This window comes from Budorcas taxicolor, chromosome 5 (genome assembly GCF_023091745.1).
Source record: "Budorcas taxicolor isolate Tak-1 chromosome 5, Takin1.1, whole genome shotgun sequence".
NCBI lineage: Eukaryota > Metazoa > Chordata > Mammalia > Artiodactyla > Bovidae > Budorcas > Budorcas taxicolor.
Window position 1 is genome coordinate 71,416,046 of NC_068914.1, and position 23,202 is coordinate 71,439,247.

General features: G+C 42.3%; 1 protein-coding gene and 1 non-coding gene across 20 annotated transcripts; both read right to left on the reverse strand.

The window, feature by feature from the left end:
• Positions 1 to 664: 664 nt before the first annotated feature.
• PCBP2 (poly(rC) binding protein 2) lies at positions 665 to 22,169 on the reverse strand. 19 transcript variants are annotated; one of them, XM_052640342.1, is made up of 15 exons: positions 22,021 to 22,168; positions 19,578 to 19,719; positions 18,997 to 19,020; positions 18,876 to 18,908; positions 18,213 to 18,329; positions 16,117 to 16,248; positions 15,034 to 15,162; positions 13,915 to 13,989; positions 12,014 to 12,106; positions 10,858 to 10,899; positions 9,568 to 9,640; positions 9,043 to 9,081; positions 8,054 to 8,106; positions 7,140 to 7,309; positions 665 to 1,096 (listed from the first exon to the last, which is right to left on the reverse strand). In XM_052640342.1, the coding sequence occupies exons 2-15, from the start codon at positions 19,644 to 19,646 to the stop codon at positions 1,060 to 1,062; spliced, it is 1,086 nt and encodes a 361-aa protein (XP_052496302.1). In that variant the 5' UTR covers positions 19,647 to 19,719; positions 22,021 to 22,168; the 3' UTR covers positions 665 to 1,059. The 19 variants fall into 19 exon arrangements, with proteins under 19 accessions (XP_052496302.1, XP_052496301.1, XP_052496304.1 ...); XM_052640341.1 differs by having other exon boundaries at positions 8,054 to 8,109; XM_052640328.1 differs by lacking the exon at positions 665 to 1,096 and adding an exon at positions 3,989 to 4,676 and having other exon boundaries at positions 8,054 to 8,109; positions 22,021 to 22,169.
• Positions 17,699 to 17,805, reverse strand: LOC128049110 (U6 spliceosomal RNA). Its single transcript, XR_008199479.1, has one exon. It is a non-coding gene; the product is annotated as a U6 spliceosomal RNA (small nuclear RNA).
• Positions 22,170 to 23,202: the final 1,033 nt, after the last annotated feature.

A 23,202-nucleotide genomic window follows, 5' to 3' on the forward strand; every position in this document is an offset into this window, starting at 1 on the left:
GTGGGGACTGTCATATTGTAACCCCTGTGAAAAACCTTGAAATATAACCACTCCATGCAGGCCCAGCTGTTGAGGGTTTTCTTGGTGAATGAATGGGGTAGCTTGCATGGTTAAGTAGGAGCCGTGGGCTTTGGAAATTACCTAAAATGCTGAATGACTTGCTCCTTTTATGCTTTAAGTGATGCTAACCACTTAGAGCACCAACCTAAAACCTGCATAAACAGGTCTATCTTTATAAAGGATTGCACTAGGACAGACCTTAAAAAAAATCCATCCTTATTAAACAGGAGAGTGATGTCTGGACAAGGGTGTAGGTATTCCCAGGAAAGTGAATCCCAGTGAGACAAATTCTGCTGCTTCCATGAGTATGCGTGTGCACCCTTCCAGTGGGAAGTGCTTGCTTACACTTTGCAGACACGTCTTAGAAAACTGTAATCCCCATTCTTTTGGACCAAGGGCACAGCCAGCTTGCTATAGCTATTATTAAGATCACTCTGCAATGCAGGCTCAAGGGCTACAGAAAAAGATGGGAGTGGTAAAACAGAAGAAAACATCTTCACTGGAATAAACACTTATATTAAAAACCCAAGCAGGGTCTTTATCCTTTTGAGGGATAAAAGGTGCAAAAATAACAGCAAGACACCAGAATAAAACCCACATGAAATCACTGTGGCATCCAGTTTCTATTCACAAAGAAAAAGCTCCAGTCCATCTTTTAATTTTTTTGAAAAATTCCTGACATTACAGAACTAAACTGAAATGTATTAATATTCCACTCTTACATTTCCATGACAAACAAAAAAAAATTCATGAGCCAAAAAAAAAAAAAAACAGGGAGAAGCTTATAAAACTAAATATGGATCTCAGCATTAACAGCTGAACAGAGAAAGGAATTAAAACGCTTTAATTAAAAAATCACGAGTGGATGATAAAAGTGTGTAGAAACTGAAAATTTACAAACTATTTAAAACCTGGAATCGCTGACTGTTCAGAAACTACACAGATGGATCATGGGTGGTGGTGAACAGCAGAAAGGATTATGGATGAATCTGCATTGTTCTAGCTGCTCCCCATGCCACCCGTCTCCGAGGAAAGCCTGTAACACACACACAAAAAAAACTCGAAGTTAGTTTCCTGAGTGCCCGGCAGTACTTCACCTCCAAAACTTTTAGTCTGGTTGATAAGATGTGAATGAGCACGTTTCCGTATCAAGGGAGACATTGATTTTAAGATTTCTTGGGTTAACCAGTACCGTGGTCCTATATAACCCCTGCAATCCAAGCTTCCTAGGCCAAATTACCTAAACCACCATAGTTCTCCCTCAAACTATGCTCTTCATAGTATCTCTGTGGGATACGTTAAGCATTCTCTCAAAAATACACCACACACACAAAAGCCTCCTCTTACGGGGTCACAAAACACAGAAAGTTTACTGCCCAGCTTTATTTTGGCTTCTTCTAAGCTGACAGAGCAGTCCTGGGTTTCTGTATCAATGTAAAGACTATTAAGAGATACCAGTGTTTTAAAAACTAAGCCATGTTAAAGAGGGAACAAGTGTAGTTAAGTTTGGGTTAAGAATTATACTCAACCTACAATTTTTAGGTCTAGTTTTCAAGACTTGGAGTGGAAGTCAAAACCATTTTCAGCAACTCCCTAGCTTGCTCTAAGGGGCTCCCCAATTTGTGGTCTTGTTAGGCCAAACTCTCCATTCAAACACATCTGGCAACAATGCCTGTTTCAAATAGATCATTTGAAGTCCTGGAATCCAGTGTGGGGCTTTGAAGGAAAGGTCTTTAGGTGTTCAGTGATCAGCCTGCTTCTCTGATATTATTAGGTAGGCAACAAGACTTGGCTCCCATTTTGAACAGAGCTAAATGTCTAAGCCTCAGTCTCATTTTTACCCTTTTGTTTTGTGGGCAGGTGGCACACTTCAGGGCTTCCCCGGTGGCTCAGACAGTTTACGGTATCTGCCTGCAATGCAGGAGACCAGGGTTCAATCCCTGGGTTGGGAAGATCCCCTGGAGGAAGGGATGGCAAACCACTCCAGTATTCTTACCTGGAGAATCCCCATGGACAGAGGAGCCTGGCGGGCTACAGCCCACAGACACAACTGAGCAACTAAGCACCTACTAAGCACGGCACACCCTCACCTTGGGGCATGTGGAACTTCTCCATGCCCTGTGCAAAGAAGTGTGGAATCTGAACCAATGGACTACCAGGGAAGCCCCTCACTTTACAACTTTATTTCATAAAGATTTTAAATGTAATGGCATTCCTTGTCAAGAGGAACATGAATACTTCCCCACTTGAATCTCTTCCAGAATAATGCAAATTGAAAAACTGGCCAGGAGTAACACCAGAAAACACACAGAGCTCCTTCAATTACAAACTGCATTTAGTTTCAAGTCAAAAATGGTATTTTGACCTCAGTATAAAGAACAGTTGATTCTTAGTAGGGGACAGATCCTTGCCAACCTCAAAATGGGATGATCTAGGGCAACATAAAAACAGTCCGTTAATCCAAGACTTAAATGGGAACTGAAGGTTCAGGAAAGGAGCTGCTGCAAACAGATCTAGGACTTTAAAAAATCAGGAAGTTCACACAAGAAGGTAATGGCACTCTGACACCAAAAAGAACTCAAAAAGAACTGTCCAGAATTTGTACCCAGTCTGGGCAGGAATTGGGTGGGCAGGGAAAGAGAACAAAGAAAAGGGAAAACCCAACTAAAATATATTAAGGACTCTACAAAAGAAAGACCACATGGGGGAGCTGTAGGCTGCTAAAAAAATTGAACACCAAGGACCTCTGGATTTTAGTCAGCACTTAGGAAAAGAAAAAACCTCCGACTTTCTTCCCAGCAATCCTTTAGGGAGTACTCATTAGGTAAAGAACTAGGTAAAAATTTAAAAAAAAAAAGTTTCTGGGGAGAGATGGTATCAGCAAGCTATTAAAAAGGCTTACTAAGGGGCACTGCGCCACATGATAAAGCATCATCTAACAACCAACTAAACCCCAATCTGGACGATGAAACTCACCCCCCTAGTCCTTCATGCAGACTTTGTTTACAGCCCCAATCTTAAGGGCAACAATATATTGTAGTTAATATACTACAATATAATTAGGTTTTTTTAAACCATGTAAGCCAAAGGGGGATGTGGGAAAAGGTAACCGGGGGAAAAAAAAAATCTCCAAACTGGTTCTCATAAGCCCCGAGAGCACTGTACTTTCATTACCCTGGCAATATACATTCAGGCTGCTGCTGCCGCCGCCAAGTCACTTCAGTCGTGTCCGACTCTGTGTGACCCCACAGACGGCAGCCCACCAGGCTCCCCCATCCCTGGGATTCTCCAGGCAAGAACACTGGAGTGGGTTGCCATTTCCTTCTCCAATGCATGAAAGTGAAAAGTGAAGGGGAAGTCGCTCAGTCGTGTCTGAGTGGAGACTATCAGAGGCCTTCCACCATTTTACTTAGGGCATCTCTACTCTTATGGAGAGAGAACTGTCATCTTGGGATACAAAAAAGAATAAGGCTTTGGAGAATTTAGAACAATCTTAAGTGGATCAATGAGTTAAAGTTGATCTTACAGGTTCCTTCCAAATCTAGGTCTTTAATCTTCTAAGTATGACAGGGTTGGTGGCGAGAGACAGAAAGGTTGGTGGGGATAAAAGGGTAAAGGGACCCATTTGAGTAATCAGGGTTGATTTAGGATAAACAGGCAGGATCTTGCCAAATTTGAGGCAATGTCACTGGTTGGTTGGTTGAGATTTAAGTAATACTAGTTCAGAGGAATGCAGACAGAAGCTGGCAAACTTTATTAGAACTTTTCCCAACTTGCCTCCCCATTCTGGGTGAAGAAAAAACTTCTTTCCTACACAGCAGTCAACTAAAGTTCTTACTGTGGCAACTTTATTACAACTAGAAACACAAATCTGGCCAAGGAGGACAGCTGATAACTTAACCATGAAATAATTAAAAGAAAAAAAAAGTTAACGGAGAAATTTTTATTCATTAACACAGAGCCTAACACATTGTTATATTGCAAGGCAGAATAAAGCTACAAAAAGTAACAGAATGAGAAAGAAGAGCAAGAACTGTGGCTCTAGATAAAGAATTCAACAAGTCAGACTCTGAAACAGGCACTCAGCAGAAATGGCCTAAACCTAAACACAGTTTACCATAGCCCCGACCCCCACCCTGTCATCCCCCCAAAACAGTAAAAAGGAAACGGTCACAAGCTCACAATTATTTGGTTCTCACCAATATTAACAAAGGGGGAAAAAAAACCATGAAATACTTGAGGGGGTGCCCCAAGACAAATGCCATCAGTAGGGAGAGAATCTCTGTTTCTCGCCTTTCAGTTTGTTAGTTACACATGGCACAGCAGAGGTGGTGGTGGTGGTAGCTGAAGCCCCGGTACCCTTAGCAGCAGACACAACATTTAGAGCCAGGAGAGGGATGGGTTTCATGCCAAGCAGACTGGAGACACAAGGGGCGGTCGGAAGAGGGTTGGGGAGGCTGGAGGGTGCGTCGGAGGTCCCCGCTGTGGCGAGCGAGGGGGTGGTGGTGGAGGAGGAAGAAGAAGAAGAAGGGGTGGAGGGTTGAGAGAGGTTGATGCTGAGGTGATCGGGGATCGTGACGGAGGCTGCCTGGGAGGAGGGTTTAGCGTTTTCTAAACTGTAACAGAGGAAAAAAAGGAACAAAAAAAAAAGGGTGGGTGGAAGGGAAGACCACAAAAGGGAAAAGTACAGGACAAAATCCGCTTCAGTTATCAGTAAGTGCCTCTGGTCGCCAATTACGAAAACTTACATCAGCTTGTGACAAGCTTTTATTCTGTGTCCCACCCTCTAAAAATATATACTTTGCCAAATTCCATTCCAATGCTATCGAGAAATTCTGACTGAGAAAAGACATCACACACTTTTATGTACCTGACATACTGATCCAACCCAAAAGGCAGGAAATGAAAGAATACTCATCAATTTCCAAACAAATAAATGTTTCATCCACCAAGCACTTGTGAAGCTTTGGGACACTTAACCCCCGGAATTTTGCAAATTGTTTTTTTTCCCCTGTAATTAATATCAAAATTTGCTTCCATTGCCAGTCAACTAACTAATATATCAGGATGAAAAGGGACAAGAGCCCAAAGTAGGTCAACTCATTTCAAACTCTGTAGCATTTTCAATGAAAAATGCTGGAAACAGAAGCACAGATAAGCCTTATTTCTGGTGATGGGTGAGGAGAAAAGAAGGTTCTTTTGTTTAACTGACCATGCTTCTTACACAGACTTTACAAACTAGAGAAACTTCATGCACTGCTGAAAAATTCAGTTTAATGAACTAAAAACATCACTTCTACTTCTAAAATGAGCTCTAAGTAACAGGGATGACCTGTAGCTCCCAATGCCTGCATGGGCCTATGCCAGAACTGCAGGTATGTGCTGAAGTCTGTTCGACAGAATATGGCACAAGACTAACTCTTTCAAGGCAGGGAGGCTCCTCAAGACTCCCATTTTGTCTACCTAAATCCAAGGACAGTTGCAATCCATAAAAGCTGCCAGAATTAGCAGAAACTCTCAAAGTCCATTACTAAAAACAGAGAAATCTTTCTTGCCTAGTATTCATAATAAAATCAGTTTGCTTCCTGTGTTCAAATTGGGCCACTATGAGAAAATGAGTTAGCTGCGTGCATACATAGTCCTTGCTTGGTAATAAATCAAGTTTTTTTTTTTAAGTTTTGACCCAAATCCACAGCTTGGGCAGTTTCATGTAAAAAGGATGGTCCTGAAAAGAGTGACTAAATCAAGAAACCAAGGTGGACCCAAGTTCTGCTTCCTTACGACTCAGCCATTAACCTAGTAGAGGGGTCAGGCAAGCAGGTTACATGGAAACACTATCTGACAATATTCAGTGCACATCTACTCAAGCAGAGACTTCCAGCTTCTAAGAACGTAATTCTTACCTCTTAACAATACAGCACCATAATCAGAAACAGGGAAACAAACCCTTACAAACAGCAAGAAGATAGAAAGCAGATCTAGGTACAGAAATCTTTTCTACACAAAGACAAGAAAATACCTCAAGGCATGAAGAGATATGATACAAGTTGGAACCACTACTGGGAAACTGATAAATTCTTACAGGGGATAAGAGACCATGGAATATATGGTCAGCGTAAGAATGGCAAAAAATAGACCGCATACCATACTTATGAATTCCTTTGCCTTGCACTAGATTTAGGAACCCATAAAATCTGTCTATACAACAGAGACCAACTAGTTGTGACAGAGATAAACAACTTAGGTAAAAGTCTACATAAAAGGGGTAACTAAGTCCCTTATGGAGTGGGCTGCTAATACAGCTTTAAGATGTTAGTAAGCAATTAAGAACATGACTTAAGCACATGTGCTGAGAAAGCAAGAAATACAAAATGCCCTGCAGGATGCCCACTAACTGTAACAGTGCTGCTACAACTGTTGTGTGTTAACATTAGCTACCTTTGGATAAGAAGTTAAAAAAAAAAAAAAAAGTAAAACCTCAGCAGGTCAATAAGGGATGAGATGAGATGGTGGGGGGGTAAAGAAAATACTAAGCATTTCTAGAAATTTCCAATACCTGCACCTCTCCATTCACACAAGCTCTAAACAATGGAACACAATGGCACAGATGGATGTGTTCAGAATAAACAGTAACGACTGCTTCAAAGAAACTATCTTGCTGTCATTATCCTTATTTCACTAAAGGGTGCTTGGGAGCCTAAACCCAGTGAAGTATTAGTCTGTATGACACCTACAGTGAGACCTACATTTGGTTTTAAGTCAGTATGGGTGCTCCAGCCAGAGCAGTCCTACACAGTGAAGACATGCTCCATACCTTCCATTCCCCAAACCGACAATAAGTCAAATGCAAACAATCCACTTCCCTTCCCCCAACCCCATGCAAACTCATTAGTCTGGTTACTTTTTCCCCTATACTAAAGGATGAGAAGTAGAGCTAGATACTTTTTCTTTTGCAATCTCTACCCTTCCCATTTCCAACCCCCAAAGAATCCCACACTTAATATTATAGTGTAACTTTTCCCAACACACACATTACTTGTGTTGGCATCAATTTAACACAAAAGATAGGGAACCCTTACCTGACATTGATTAGATATTGAGCCAGGCTAATGCTGGCAGCAGATCCAGTGATGGTAACCTGCCTATCAGTAGATCCTTCCACTGGGTTCGCAATTTTGATCTGCGCCCCAGACATCTGACGGATCTCATTGATTTTGGCGCCTTGACGCCCGATTATGCAGCCAATCAACTTAAAGAAGAAAAACAAGGCATACCAAATTAAGAGTTGCATGGCTAGGTCCCCGCATTCCAACCCACCCCTCAGGCTTCTGTACCTCTGGCCCACAAACATGGCATTCAACTCTGAACTGAATGACTCCTAGGACCATTAGCTCATTTCTTCAGAGTATTAATTCCAAAGACAAAATAAAGCAGTGCAAAGATGATGATAAACCTCCTTTACCAGGGCTAAATGTAAAAGTATATTCTGTTTTTGCCAATAAAGATGCCGTAACTCATCCTGCCATGATTATTACTTTATTATAGTGACAAGGATTCTGGCTAATTTCTAACGCTTTTGCCTTGGAAAAAAGTAAACAGCTGGTCAACATTTGCACTCTCCAATACTGTAGACACTAATAATGTCGTTACTGAACACTGATGTGGCCAGTGAGACTGACAAACTGAGTTTATCATTTTATTATTCTCAAACAGCTACACATGCTTTAGTGACCACCATGTTGGACAGCACAGATAACATCCAATGGCCACTCCACTAGGGATTAAGTATTCAGACTCTACAAGAAGCAAAAGCAAATGGGAATTTCTATTTGAGACATAAAGTTTCCTTCTGGCTCAAGATAACTCACACAATAAATTTCATCAATCTCCATCAGTTTTTATTTGAGATTTTACAATTTTAAGAATTTTAGTGCCTATAACTCATTTTCTTCCCCAAGGTGTTAAGAGTAGCATAACCTCTATTTTTACTTACATCGTTTGGAATGGTGAGTTCATGAGAAGTAGTCTGAGCAGATGCATCCAAACCTGCTAAAAGACAGAAGATAGCAAAGAAGTTCAAGGCACAGCGTACAACTCCCACTGATTTGCACATTAACCTAACAGAAGGAAAATGAACTGGAAACCCAGCATTGGCTGTTGGGATTCATCTCTAACTTGGAAGCCTCCAAAGAGGAAAGAATGGGAGAGGGGTGTAGAAATAATGCTGGAAAGGTTCCTCTGTATCAACAAAAGAGGCTGATTTCATGCCATTTCCTGCAAAGCCCAGCCTATTAGGGTCTAAGGGGGGTGGAAGCATGGGGCAAGGGGATGTGGTATCCTCAATTCTCAGGACCAAAATCTAACCAGGTACTTCTGCACTTCTCCCCTTTTCTGGTTGGATTTCCTATTGTTGTATCCCAATTTTACCTCACCTGATGCTATCACCAGCACCACTACCATGCCTGTTACTGGGTACCATGGACTTCTGGCACACATGCAGAGTTGCTTTAAATATACCTATACCAGATTAACCAATCCCAACACCCTTACCCTAACCTACACTTGAAGGTCAGTGAGAAAGAAATGGCAGTAAGGTGTGGGAATTTCATTTCTCCAAACTACTCCCTGTCCTTTGCTCAATAATTTATTCTGGTTTTTGCTTTCCAAAGAAAAAGAGAAAAAAAAATCCTATCAGCAAACACCCATACCCGTCTATATGACACCTGGGCTAGACAAGGCCAGCTGGCTGACTCGTAGTCCAGTCCTGCTCTCAGCTGTGGCTGCTAAAACGCATTTTTAGAAGGGGGTAGGCCAGATCCATCAAGGGACCCTCAGGGGCACCAGGCCCACCCCCGCTTTGCTCTCTCAGCTCCTTTTTGCCATGTGCATGTTCGGCTGGTATGTCATGGGCAGTGAAACAAGACTCCCACCAGTTTATTAATATAACAGTAGAATACTACAGATTTTTTTTTTAATCATTACCCCAATAGCCTTTCACCTCTGGAGAGCTGGATTCAATGCCTGTTAAGATACAAGTGAAAATGAGTTTGGTGGTCTCATCCTAACCCTATCGGACAAGTTATTCCTTATATAGAAAAGCCCAAAAAAACAAAACAAAACAAAAACACACTACACAAATGGATTGTTTCTACCCAGATCTATGAATAGCTGGTGGAGAGAAAGGGGGTGCCGATCAGATCAAAGGGGCAGCGATGAGGATGGGTTAGAAGAAATATCAGCCTACCCTTTGCCTGACAAGCATCCCCAGACCTCACCCCAAACCTTCCAAGGGCCTTTCTTTTTTCTCTTTTAGAGTAACTCACCCCAAATGAAAACCAAGTTAACAAACATATTACCTCCTTCGGTTTAGCCATAGAAACAGGCAAGTTTAAGCCAGCAGGATGCTGGGTAATGAAGTTTGTTTTAAACAGATGTCAAATGGAGACCTTGGGGCTGGCCTCTGTCTTGTACTACACCTTACAAAAAGCGACACTGAGGTATCCATACCACTGAATCCGGTGTTGCCATGCGTCATGGGAAAATGAGACTGTTGCATTGCCAACTGGTGCAGCTTGGTCAACTGCAGGAAGGAAACAGAAGAGACTGACATTAGGAGAGTAACACAGCCAAAGCTCAAGCACATTCAAACTGGAAAATGTAGAGCTCCTGATCCTCAAAGTTGGCTACTCCTCAAACTACGACAGAGGCTAAGGAATGGGGCTGGTATCACAATCCTGGGGACGGGCACAAGAAGGTGAGGGTTAGAAATAGAAACAGTATCAGTACAAAGAGAATATGTGCGTTTGGGGTGTGTGAAAAGCAGCAGCACCACCTGACAACCACCCCTTGTGGGCTATTTAATGAAGGTGTTTGCAGCCATTGCAACAGTTGCCCCAGGGACAAGCACAGACAGGCTGGGTAAACAGACTGCAGTGGTGCTGGGGAAACACACCATGCAGGGCTCCGTCAGTACCGGGAGGAGGGGAGGAGGTGAGGGGCAGGGAGACTGCGAGGAGAGGTTAAGGCGAAACCAAACTGGGTCTAGCAACCCTGACCCTAGGATTTCTACAGCTATTTTTCTTCATCTATATACACTGTTCCGGCTGTCGTAAAACCATCTCTCGTCAAGTCTGCTTCTCCTCCGGGGGCCTACCACTAACCAAAAGCCAAACTCCAACTTTTCAAATCTAAAGCTCAGCACCTGAAAAGGTTAGTAAGGGCAGAGATTAAGTGCAGAAGGAAATGCCCTTAAAAGTCTAAATACCAGCACTTTTTAAATTGGAGTTTTTAGTGACAAGGAAATTCCACTGAGTTGAATCCAAATATTTCTCTCCCTAACCCTCCCTGTGCAATTAAGTCCCTATCCCACCCCTCCAGATGCTTTTTACATTACCACCTCAGACTGAGTACACAAAAGTGAACCCAACCTCCCACCCCCTCACCCTCCCTCCATAGAAAGGACTTCATGCAAAGATGCACAGTCCACTGTGAATTTACATTGTGCCCTGGGATAACCAATGACGGTAAACAGTGGAACATTTCTCTTTCAGAGTAATCTGTAACACGGGAGAAAGTAGAATATAATAATCTATTATAATTTCCAGGGATTGAATTTCTAAACAAGGAGCTCTTTCCTGATTAAAGATTATTTAAGGGCCAAAATACAGAGTTCAGCTTGTGAGGGAAACAATACTGCAAATGTTTGAGACCAACTCACTTCTGCCTACACGGAGAAAGGAGTGAGACAATTTTGGATGGGAGAGGGAGCTTTTCAAAACAAGTGAAAACAAAACTTACATCTGGCTGTGGAATGGCATACTGTCCTTGAATGGTATAGGCCTACAAAAGGAGGAAAACAGTTCCTATTAAAAACCAATCACGGACAGCCACCCAGTGGGGGGGTGGGGGGCTGGGGGGGAGACAGATTTCAACTAGCCAGGAAGCCAGAGTTGAACTAGAAATCGGGAGGCCAGGGGTTGAGGCAGTAGATGGTATCTCACAAATACAGTCAGACCCGAGTTGGCCTTCTTTAAACCCTAAATATGATGGCTTATTTCAGGATGCCTATAAAGGGAGCCATGTTCCCTGCAATCAAAGACAAAATATAACACATCGGTTTCTTAACGAAAATATGGGAGGTAGGATTAAACAATGCCTTGATTGCCTGAGCCCCCTTCTTTCTCCCTTTGTACAAGATGGCCTAGGAGGAAAATGATTTTTTTCCTCAACCACCCCAACCCTTCTACCAATCATGGTGACATGTTTTACATCTGCACAGACCTACACGGCATGTTAAAACAAAACACTTTCGTTTTCCTATCTTTCTTTTCTCTACATCTGCCTAATGACCTTAAGCGCACTGGAAGCTAGTTGGGTCCCTAGCACTAGGGAGCTGACCATAGGAACACATATTAAAAAAAAAAAAAAAAGAAAAAATCTTATGTTCTAGGTCCTGCTTTCTCCCACCTCCCCTCCATAAAAGGCACTTGCAGCTCCCACTACGCCCTCCTCCCCCCACACCATACCTCCCAAAAAGGGAGCTGGGTCTTTAGGGCAATAGGGTGGGGGACAAGGAGAATCAGGAAGGGAAGAAAGGAGCAGCTGGTTAACAGGATGTGAAGCTTCTCACATCACAGTGGCCAGTACCCCCAAAAGTGTACCCAGGTTGGGGTGGGAAGGTGAAAATGGGGTAGGAGGAATAGGAGGCAGGGAAAGGGGGTTGAACAAAAAAAGAAAAAAAAAAGGGGGGGAAAAAAAAAAAGAGAGTTGGTGTTACCATCTGGTGGGCTACGCAGCCTGTGTGAAATGAGGTGGGGGGGTCAGTCCAGGTCCCCGTGGACAGGTGGTGTCCACAGCACAAAAATCACCAGCGCCACTGGCCCCCCGCGTGTTGGCAGTCTCGGCTGAGGCGGAAGGATTGAGTGAGCCTTGGAGACTGAACATCCCCTCTCACCTCTAGAGGTGGTCCCTCCAGGTCAGGGTTGAGGCACATGGACGGGGTGGTGTGGGGAAAGCTCGCACTGTCGCTGCCTGTGCTGTACCTGTCCTGTGGATAAATAGAGGATTTCAGTCTCCAGGGCTGTCAATCCGGCACCTTGTCACCAGCATGAAATTCACACAAAAAAAGTTGTTTAATTTTTTCTTTTCCTTTAAAAAGGAGCTCACAACACAATTTGAAACGAGCTGCAATCAGTGAATTAAAAAAAAAGGTTACCTATAGTGGCAGATTTCACACTGCACAGTTGGACTATTTTCAGTAAGAATGAAGGAGTGGGGCAACAGAGCTGATGCCAGCTCCTGGTCAATGTGGGATTAAACTGCACCCCTATAGAGCCCACTTTGTCACAAAGGAACAAAAGACACAGGTTCACCTGTGAACAATGCATAAACTGGTCTATTTAAAAAGGCCCATGGGAATAATCCAAAACAGGGCCACTCATGGAAGAAGCAGCTGCAAGCTTTTAGAGTGGTCAACTGAATAAAGGGGAGGGAGGGAAGGAAAGCAAAGAGGTAAGAAGGGGGAGGTGGGATGGGGAAGGAAGGAAAGGGAAATGAAGGCAGAATTGTAAACAGAGAGGACTGCTGCTGTGCGGTATGGACTCTAGATAATCCCAAGTGACCGGGGAAGAATCCAGAAAAGTAGAACTTGTAGTTCCAGGGGAGAAGGGAAAACACCTGAGGCTAAACCTCCCTGCTACTCTAACTCTGGGCCTTTGTTTATCCGCCTAACTACCCAGACTCACAAAGCACACTTAGACCAAATCAGTTGTACAATGCTAGTATTAAAAGGTACAAAACTGTGACATGAGTAACTTCCTATGAAAGCTTCCAGAATTACAAGACAAACTAAGTTCCCCAAAACTTGTTCAGTTTTATGACAATTCAATAGAATGGGAATGAGATGGACTCTAAGAGCTCTCCCAGTTTAAATACAAGATGGAATTAGGTGAGTTATCTGCGTTTGTTAACAGGTCAGCCCCACGTAGGAAAAGGGACACTTGTACTTGTTTAGGCAGCTACCAAAATGAAGGTCCACTATTTCAGCCTGAATCCCAATTATTTTAAAACTGACCTACCTATGCCTCAAACACTAACCAAAAAGCATAAAACTAACATGGTGCTAATCAGTGCCTTTTGTCATAAAACTCTAACTTCAGAATAAACCATGTACCAAGGATCCAGAGTTTAGGCTGGTGAAGGAGGAGAGGCCAAGGGGTGCTTTGGTGTTCTTACTCTAACACCAAAGGTCACAGCCCAACATGCTCTCCCCCCTCCTAGACACTGAACCCTTACCCCAGCTGATTTCAGTTATGCCATGTGGGTTCAAACCAGTGTTTGAGGTTAAGAGCCCAGGGACAACACACTCGAATTTGGGAGTGAAGGGGTAGGAGTAGGGGAGGTGAGGTGGGGAAAAGGGGAAGTTTGTAGGACACTCAATTTCAGGAGCCCCCAATTTGAGACCACCATCCAAGAATCTATTTCAGAGGTCCAACTCCTTATTATGTTTTATTTGGGCCTCTAAAGAACAACCCACACATGAAAAAACATGGATGGGGTGGGGGTAAGGAGAGCAGTGACATCAAAGCAATTTTATCTTTTCTTCTAACCCAACCCACCTTAAATTACTAAGCAGATCACCTCTTCCGAGTGCCTACAAAACTCCCAATGCCTGCTAATAAATAAGGTGGCATTCATAGCTTTCTTCAGTACAAAAAATAAAACTGAAAGCAGGTCAAACTATGGCCAGAGTACAGGTTTCAGCAAGCATGCAGAGTGGCCTGGTGTGCTGCTGGCAAAGTTGACATTTCAAATACAATCTTGTTCACCTTAGCCCACCAATAAGAAACTTCTTACCTGACCACCTGCAAAGATGACCGGAGAACTGGACGGCTTGGGCCGGTACGGGATGGTCACGCCCTTCGGGGGGGACTGGGAGAGAGTCAGAGGGGAAAAAAACAAAAAGAGATAAGGTTTCAAAGCTGCTTCAGCTGTGTGGCTTAAGCTCACACAGGTCAGTTAAATTAAAAACTTTATTATTTCCACCCTCTCACCTACCAACTTTGTCTCTGGCTAGATCTAATCTCAAATCATCAGCAGTTATTTGCCTTTAAAACAGTAAGATGGTCCGTGGACTACACAGTTCACACTAATTCTCATCAAGGCAGATTCCCCTGTAATAATTTAGGCATTATTTCCATGTGTTCAAATTGTTCTAATTAACACAAAAAAACTGAAACCTCTAGATGTACCCATGTACCTTTGAGTGGGTAATTACATTTTGGCCTGAATAGGAAATAAAATCAAATAGGAAATAAAGCTCCCAAACTTTTTATCTACGGTAATTCATGACTTCCCATTAATAGCTGAATGATTCAATCAATAGTTTCCTAAACTCTACTTAAAAGTTCTACTTTCCTTTCTCACCAATATGGGACCAATTCCCTATGACAATTCTAGAAAGGTTTAATTCTCCTTAATTTTATTATTCTTGTTCTTACTTGAACAGCATCCACCAGGACCTCATAAGTCATTCAGAAACACTATTATAGATATTTTCTGTTATTATCGGTCATTTTGAATAATCCTGTCTTATAACATAGAAATTAATTTAAACATATCAAAGTTGCATGTAGCCAAAATACTGTAACCTGAAAGGCAATTTAATTAACTTAAGCTTCTCAAGACCCCAGATACATCTTTTGTCCTCAAATTCCAAGTAGCAAATCTTCCCCCTACCAACCCTGCTAAAATTGCTATAAACCAAATGATCACTGCTGCTTAAGTTTCTATTTTTGCTTGGACTATAAGAAAAGTCAAAGCTGGGAGAAGGAAAAGATGAACTCAGGGAACCTCTTCCCCACCCCCATGTGAGGCTTCTAACAGCCTCACCTAATTCTAGTCTTACTAAATATAGATCAGTCTGTCTCCCTAAATCACCCTCCCCCCATTCTCAGCATGAGCCTGAGGGCTTACCTCCAACATAACCACGCAGATCTGTTTCACACACTCAATGATGGATTGCGGAATGCCAGCAATAGTGATGGCCCGCTCAGTTGAGTTGGGGAGCATATCCCCTGCCACTTGGACCTGAGCCCCTGTACTCTTTGGGGTAAAAAGAAATTTTAAAAATCAGAGAAACAGATCATACATACCATTTACATCTCCCTGCAGAAATTTTGCAGTCTAAAGCTCAGTAAACATTTATCCCATCTCCTATCTAACTCTCTTAATCCTCCCTCCCCTCTCTTTCCTTATTCCAGATAAGATTGTTTAATCACAGTTATAAATAAATTAGCCTCTGAAAGCTGAGAATAAGCCTGAATAACAGCCTAAATTTAACCTGCTCTTAAGAAAAAGGTTGTTCTAGACAGTTTCCTCTCATTTAATGATAGCTTTGTGGGTCATCAAACAAAATATTCATAAATATCACCCACCTTTTATTCAGCAAATGTTTATATTAAGCCCATTCTATGTGCCAAGCACCATCCCAGGTACTTGAAATATATCAATGAGCAAAATAAAAATCCCTGCTCACATAGTAGCAGTATAATAGGCTCCCAGATAAGTCCAATGCGAATAGGAGCCATTCAAATTTCATCCCAACATCCAATTCAGTAACTCCCAGATATAAATAAAAGCTCCCATAATTCACCATTAACTTTCATAATTTTGAAGGGAGAATTACAACTACATCCCAATATACCTTCACTTCCTCCATGCTATTTAAGAATTTGGCCAAGAAAAACACTTGATATTATTACATATCAAATTATAAGTTCTTTAGACATAAAAAAGGATTAGGTAGCCTCGTGGAAAAGTCACCAACAGGTCACATGCAATAGTTGGAAATTCTGGTTAACTTTTCTGATTTACTGTTGTTGAAATATATAAAATATAAAAAAAATATGCATATCAACCAAATTATAGTCTTCTAGGACTATTACTTTAATAAAAATCTCAATAAATGCTAACTTTTCCTAGATAATAAAAGCTAGTAGAGGAAGCTAATTTAAAATTTACACTTCAAAAGGAGAGAAAGAGCACAAATTAACCAACCTCTCGTATTTCCTTGATCTTGCAACCACCTTTCCCAATGAGAGAGCCGCACTGACTAGCAGGGACCACCAGCCTCAAGGTGACTGGGGGTCTACTGGCAGCTGTGCTATTGGTCATAGAGCTGCTGATGTCCTACAAAAAGAAATTAGTCAAAACACCACAAGAATATACAAGTTTAAACAGATCCCTGGGAACCCCTAATTGCCATAGAAGAACCTTATAAGGGACATATTGTCATGATCTCCACCAACATTTAAACATTGCTCCTGCCCCAAACCTTATTACTAAAAAATAAAATGGCCTACAAATATCCTCAGATTTAGCCTTAAATATATGTTCTTTCATGCCAGAAGCAGTGTTCTTAGTAGAGAGAAAACTTATTTTGTTAAGTAAAATAGGAAGTTTTCTGAGCAAAATAAAATACCGGTGAAGTCAACATTAAACATGAAAAGATGAGACAAAGCAACCCAAATTCAAGTGACCAATTTTGTCCTCTTAAACTATGTAGAGATTAAAAAATAGTGTACTTTTATTTATCCTTGTTTTCTTGGTATGAAATTGAAGCTGAGTACTTACCCCAATCACATCTGAAAAGTTGTAGATTTTAAACTAAAAGACTGTATTGGCTTCAAAGCCCACAGTCTCTCCCATAACAATATGATGTATCTTCTCTATAAACTACTTGAATTTAGCCTTCTGATTTAGCCTAATCTCTATGTATATAGTATATATGTATTTAGATAGACCTGGGAATTCCTCAGACATAAGCCCCTTAAGTCAAGACCATGTTTCTTATTTGTTAAAGTATGAATAGATTTTCTGAATTTTTTTAAAGCTACAAGCTCTGGATTAGCAAGGTCTCACAGGTCAAAAAGATAGCATTTCTGATCTTGGCAAGCGTAAGATTTCAGGCACCATTAAAAGGCATTAGCAACAGCCCAGAAGCTCTCCTCTGCCTGCAGTATCAATTGCATTATTAGCAGCATTACTACAGAAGCTGGGAGGCTGAAAACTGGATGGACCGAGGGGCAATGATTGTTCAGCACTGTAAGGCTGAGAAAGTTTAATGAACAGAAAAAAATTCCCGCTACTGATATTTTGCTTCTGATAACTTACAAAATGTATTCCCTCCCCTCCAAGTATAGCTCTGACAGTTACCAGGCTTTTTTTTTTAAATTGTGTAACTGCCTACCTGTATTTATGGAGTATATTAGTGTTTAGCAAGGCTCCTAACAAAACCATATTAATTTAGTTCACTCAACTAAGAATCAGGGGACATAATTATGAACACAATGGTGGCATACCTTCAAATTGTTGGTTAAGAAATAAAAGATGCTGTTTTTTCACATTTTTTAGAGTCCCTAATAACAAACTATTTGGGGTTTTTTTGTTGTTTTTTAAATTCAAGCACAGTCAATGTACACTCTGATTTCAGGTGTACACGTACTGTTTTGACATTTAAATTTATTACAAAATGGTCAAAGAAAGTCTAGTAACCATTTGTTACCATACAAAGTTATTACAGTATTACTGACTATATTCCTTATACTGTATACATAAACCCCCAGTGACTCATAATTGGGAAAATATGGAATGCTTCACAAATTTGTGTATTATCCTTGCACAGGGGCCACATCAATCTCTTCTGTATCATTCCAATTGTAGCACATGTGCTGCCAAAGTGAGCACTCTAACTATAGCTGGAAGTTAGGGGTGCTGGCCCCCCACCCTAGTCAAAAGTCCAAGTATAACTTATTCATAGTTCCACATTCATGGATTCAACCAATCGCTGACTGTGTAATTCCACAGTACATATTCTATACTACTGTAATACATTTTTATTGGAACAATCCAAGTACAAGCAGACCAGCATAGTTCAATTTTATGTTTTTCAATGGTCAATGGTATTTTTCTAACCAACTGAAGTGACTTTTTAACTATAAATGGTCCGATTTGGGGGATGCTGAATGGGAGTAAAGAACTCATTTACAGAGCTTTATGATCTAGTCTGTTCTTCAATTTTAAAAGCTCTTGGAAATCACTAAGCTATCAAGAGGCAATAAAAAATAAAGAATGAGGGGCAGGGAACAACAAACCTCTTCCAGTTTGTCAATGATCATAGCAAAGGCTTTGAAGATGGCATTAGTGGGTCCAGCCAAAGTGATAATCCTTTCAGGACAATTCCCTTCTGAGATGTTTATACGTGCACCACTCTGGATAGAAACAGAGCCAAAAGGTTAATAGACAAAAAGATCTAAGCACAGACACACAAATATATAAATAACCCCTCTTAAACAAGATGGGCAAGAGCTGCCTATGTACATGATTCTTACAAAAGGCACCATCAACATTATTTTAAATACAGCTCCATATTTATCCTCCAACAAACTACAGAAGCTGTTTAAGTCTTAAATGCAGACTTCCTAAAACTACAATTTCCCAGCATACTATTTGTCATTACAAATAACCCAGGCCAGAAAAATACCAGCTTCTTCTATTAAGGTCTTCCCTTTTCTGGGACACTTTCCTGGTGGTTCAGTGGTTAAGACACCATGCTTCCACTGCAGGGGCATGGCTGCCCAGGTTGGGGAACTAAGATCCCACATTCCCACAGTGTAGCCAAAATATTAAAAAAAAAAACAAAAACAAAAAACTTCTCCCTATCAATCTGTCATTAAACAGAAACTTTGCTTTTGTTTTAGAAGTTTCTAACTTCCCAAGTTAACAGTCCCTATCCCTCTCCATCCCCAATAACTCACCTCCTCGCGCATCTTCTTAACTGATTCTCCTTTCTGAAAGAGGAAAAGTCAAGAATGAGTTTCAATTATTATTTAAACCCAGGTTGACTAAATAGTAATTAGAGTTGAACTGGTGTCTTACCTTTCCGATGATACTGCCAACTTCCTACAATGGAGAATACTAGTGTCAAATATGAGGAAACTTGAAGCATTGGTTATCACAAAAAGTAATTTTTAAAACAATCCAAAGCAATGGAAAAACTAGGATTCGTTGGGAAGGGGAATGGAAAGGCTTCTTATTTTCTTGCTCAAAACATAAGGGAAGCTATCAAAGAATTGTGAAGAAATAGTAGAGTAATAAAGTGCTGTCTTTAATATAAATTATTTTTTAAAATATCAAATACCAGTTCACCTTAAAGTTACCCAAAATTGTTTGGGCAGTGGAAATCTACCTATCACAAGCTATAACAACATCCATGAGAAAAATCTTATCATCCAGATAGTTTTGGCTCTAGCCTTTGGTTAAGCCTTTCCTGCTCAGTGGAGCTTCCTAGTAAAGTCTGTCCATTTTCCCACTACACTCTCATCTAGTTCACCAGAGGAGGAGTACTAAAGCCAGACTTCCCACAGAGCTAATCTGATGAGCTCCAAGATCCATGCCCTCTCTTCCTGGCCCCTCCTCTAGGAGTTACTATGACCCAATTTTCCCAAGCTGTTGCATACCTTTCCATGCATAAGTAGCCGGATGGTGAGAGTGACATTTAATCCACCTTCAATCACTCCGGTGTCCATGTCGAGCAGTGTTCAAGGAGCTGGACTTTGAGTGGTCAAGTCTTTGGTCACTGGTGGGGGTGAAAGCCAAAAACTGAAATGCAAACATGACCAAAATCAGAGCAGGAAAACAACAGAAACATTTCCCAATGTTACTTTAGTCATTATCAATGTTTTCTAGCTGACTCTTTTCCTTAAATGACAGCGTATCAGTCCGCAGGCTTGTATACATCCAGCACAATTGCATTAACAGCTCAGATTCTGTTACAAAGTATATAAAGCAACTTTCCAGTCTACTCTCATTAATGATAGGGTTTCCGCTGACTCTCAGGATGTGAAAGATTTCTTCAACTGGCACTAGTTCTAAGGGAACTGCTGAACGTGCACCAGTTGTCCTTCAGCAAAATAAGCTTCAAAAGAATACAGAAACACCTGGAAATCATGAGGGCAAACCTCAAGCTAACTATACACTGAGGGCTATGACTTCTGCTTCCCTGTTATGAAGCCATTCAGGTTGAAAGCTACAAAGGACACACATAAATGTTTTTATTGGCAGCAATTTCTAGGTAAAAAAATTAGAATGTATCTTCACCTTAAAATTCTGAATGTCAATACATGTCACCAAATAATTTTTTAAAGATTTAAATCAACAACCTCACTGAAAAAGGCATTATCTGAAATGCCTTCCATGCAGGCTGGGTTCCACATTCCCCTTTGGGAAATGACTCAATACATTAAGTGCACCCTGAGTCCTCTTTTCCCAACCAAACTTGATAGTCACTCAAGATCTGAACTTACCTCCTTGTTTCCACATTAACCTGTTACTACTCAAGTCTTTATTCAAATTATTTAATCTTAAATTTTCTTCCAAAGGAAACAATCAAAATGATAGCTGGTATCGCTACAAATTTATTGTGTGGTTGTTTTAAGCAACAGCAGCAATGAGACTTTCCTACTGAGGCCCTTTCCCCACGTAAGCACTAAAGCAATGTTACTAACATTTCTGCTTTAATTGATAAAGAATGTTTTTGAATATACGTCAGCCTACAATGCTTCCTTAGGACCTAACAGTGTTAGTTTTGAAAAGGACCTCCCCGAAGTGGTGAAATTTCTCCAGTGACATTTTTAGTATCCACCTTTTCAAAACATCAATGATCTCTCCTACAGCCAGTCTTCCTCCTTCACAAAACCAGCCACCTTTTCAACTTTGCTCTAACACAAAGCCACATCCTAAATATCCTAAAAGTGTTAAGTGGCTGCCAGACCATCCTGTATATGGCAAGCTGCCCCATGGCTACCTCAAGTGTGTGATTACTTAAAAGAAGGGCTTTGCATCCCCAAAGCACCTCATTCCCCCATTTCCAGAATGTAATTGCTGAAAAAAATCCCAGAATTCAACACTTTTCACTCAAGGGAAAACAACTGTACTGGGGGTAGGGAGAAAATAGGAGTTGGGTCTGTAAGAACGACTTTAGTAAGACATAGAAAAAATTTGGTAGTTTAATCCCTTATCCTCACCCACAGAATAAGAAGCACTTTACAAATACCATGACAAAAGCAAATTCCAAAGGGCAAGAAAATTGGAAACCTATTTGAAGCCATTTCTTGAGGTATGGCATTTCCAACACCAAACCACTCAAGAAATCCCTGTCATGTTTCTCTCCTGACTAGGAGAATGTAAGTGTACCCAATCCCAGGAATCCAGCTGTTAATCCTGCATCCATTACCCCTTCTCCTATAAATAGCTCGGTCTGGGTCTATAGCGGCAGGCATTTTGTAATTTCAAAATTCGTTACCCCGAGAAAACGTCCTGAATAACTCGGTAACTGGGAGCCCGTCTACCCTTTCTTTAACTCCACAGCCCCCCTCCCCTTGGCCATCCAAGCATTTTCCACTCAAAAAATGTACCCCCCCATCCCTCCACTAGAAAAAGAGGAGGAAAAAATAAACGGTTCGGTCGGGGGGGGGCGCTGCGATCCAGGGGGAGGGGCCAGACTAATAGCGCCTCCTCGAGTGGCTGCGCCAGTGCCTGACCCCCGCGGGGAGCCGCGCTCACCCGCCCGGCCAGCAAGCCGGCCATCGCCTCCCCCACCCCCCTCAACCAACAAATCCACCGCCGCCCCCCCCCTACCGCGCGCGCGCCCTCCTTGACTCCTGCGCAGCCGCCACCGGGAAAAGGCGGGGGGAAGGGGAGGAGGCCTTGCGCGAGGCCTACTAGGCCTCGTCGGAACCAGGGCCTCGCGTGAATGGCCGGCCAAGCAGAGAGAGGGAGCAGGCGCTCACGCGGGACTACGCGAGGCCGAGGCTCGTGACGAGGACCGGAGCCCGCTAAGAAAGATGGCAAGAGTGGAAATAGAGCCATACCCGCGGGCGGAGGGAAAAATTTGAAGCTTACCTGCAGGCGCGAGGCGACTGAGGGGAAAAGGGGAGCGGGCGGGAAGGGGAAGGGCGGGAGGCCGGGGGCGGAACAATAGGGGCGGGCGGGAAGGCGAGGGGGGCCCCGCGGGCGGGCGGAGGAGGAAGGGGGGGGTGGAGGAGGAGGAGGAGGAAGGGGGAAAGAGACCCCGGGACGGGTGGAGGGCGGCGGAGGGCGGGCGGGCGGGCGGAGGGCGGGCGGGCGGGAGAGGGCGCAGGCTGCGGCTGCTCCGGCTGCTGCCTCTGCTGGTCTGGGAGGGGGACGGGGCGGAGCGGCCCGCTTTCAACCCCGCGCACCCTCCGACCCCGGAAGCGCTAACCGCCCCGGGGGCCGGCGAGGCGACTGCGTCGTCCAAACCTTCCCCACGCAATGCGGACGGCCTCCCAACAGCCTAGAGCGGCTCCGTGGACAGCGTCGGCACCAGCGAGAGAACAACCGGTAGCAAATGGCGAAGAGCATGATAGAGCGGCAGCGTGGGGGCAGGGAGGAAACTAGTGTCCCCTAGCGGGCTGGTTCGAAAGCCCAGACGTTTAAGTGCGGAGAGAGTTGGCAATCGCCACGGATAAACCAGACAGGAAAATGGGATGTGTGAGGAGAGACTACTGGGACAAACCCCTAGTCTATAGTAATACAAATGGGAAAAAAAGCTAATTTGCCACCTTGGAGGTCACTTTTACACCAACTCTTTACTTTGAAAATTGGTAATTAAAATGAAAGAAGCACCTTTTCTTTTAGGAAGAACTGTAGTTCATCTTTAGTCAACAAGGGAAAACTTTTTTTCAACAATTCCATATAATGAATGTAGAGAAATTGAAAAATTAGAACATCATTCATTCTCCAACCCAAAATGAAATAATTGACTTAAGCAAGTGTCATCAATCATCAAAACTTTAAGGGGAAATTTGTTAGGGAAAAGGATACTAACCTGGTGACAAATATCACATGATTATTTGCAAAATAAAAATTAAAAAGGAACCCAAAAGTTTTAAATGGAAAGATCAGATACATCACCAGCTTATCCAAGTGATCAAACCTTGTATCACTAATAGTACAACTGTGACACAGTCCTTGATGAGATGCAGTAGGTACATAGCATCATCTATTAAGTATTCTTCTCAAGTGTTTAATCTTAATCTAATTAAACCTTCAGACCCAACTTGC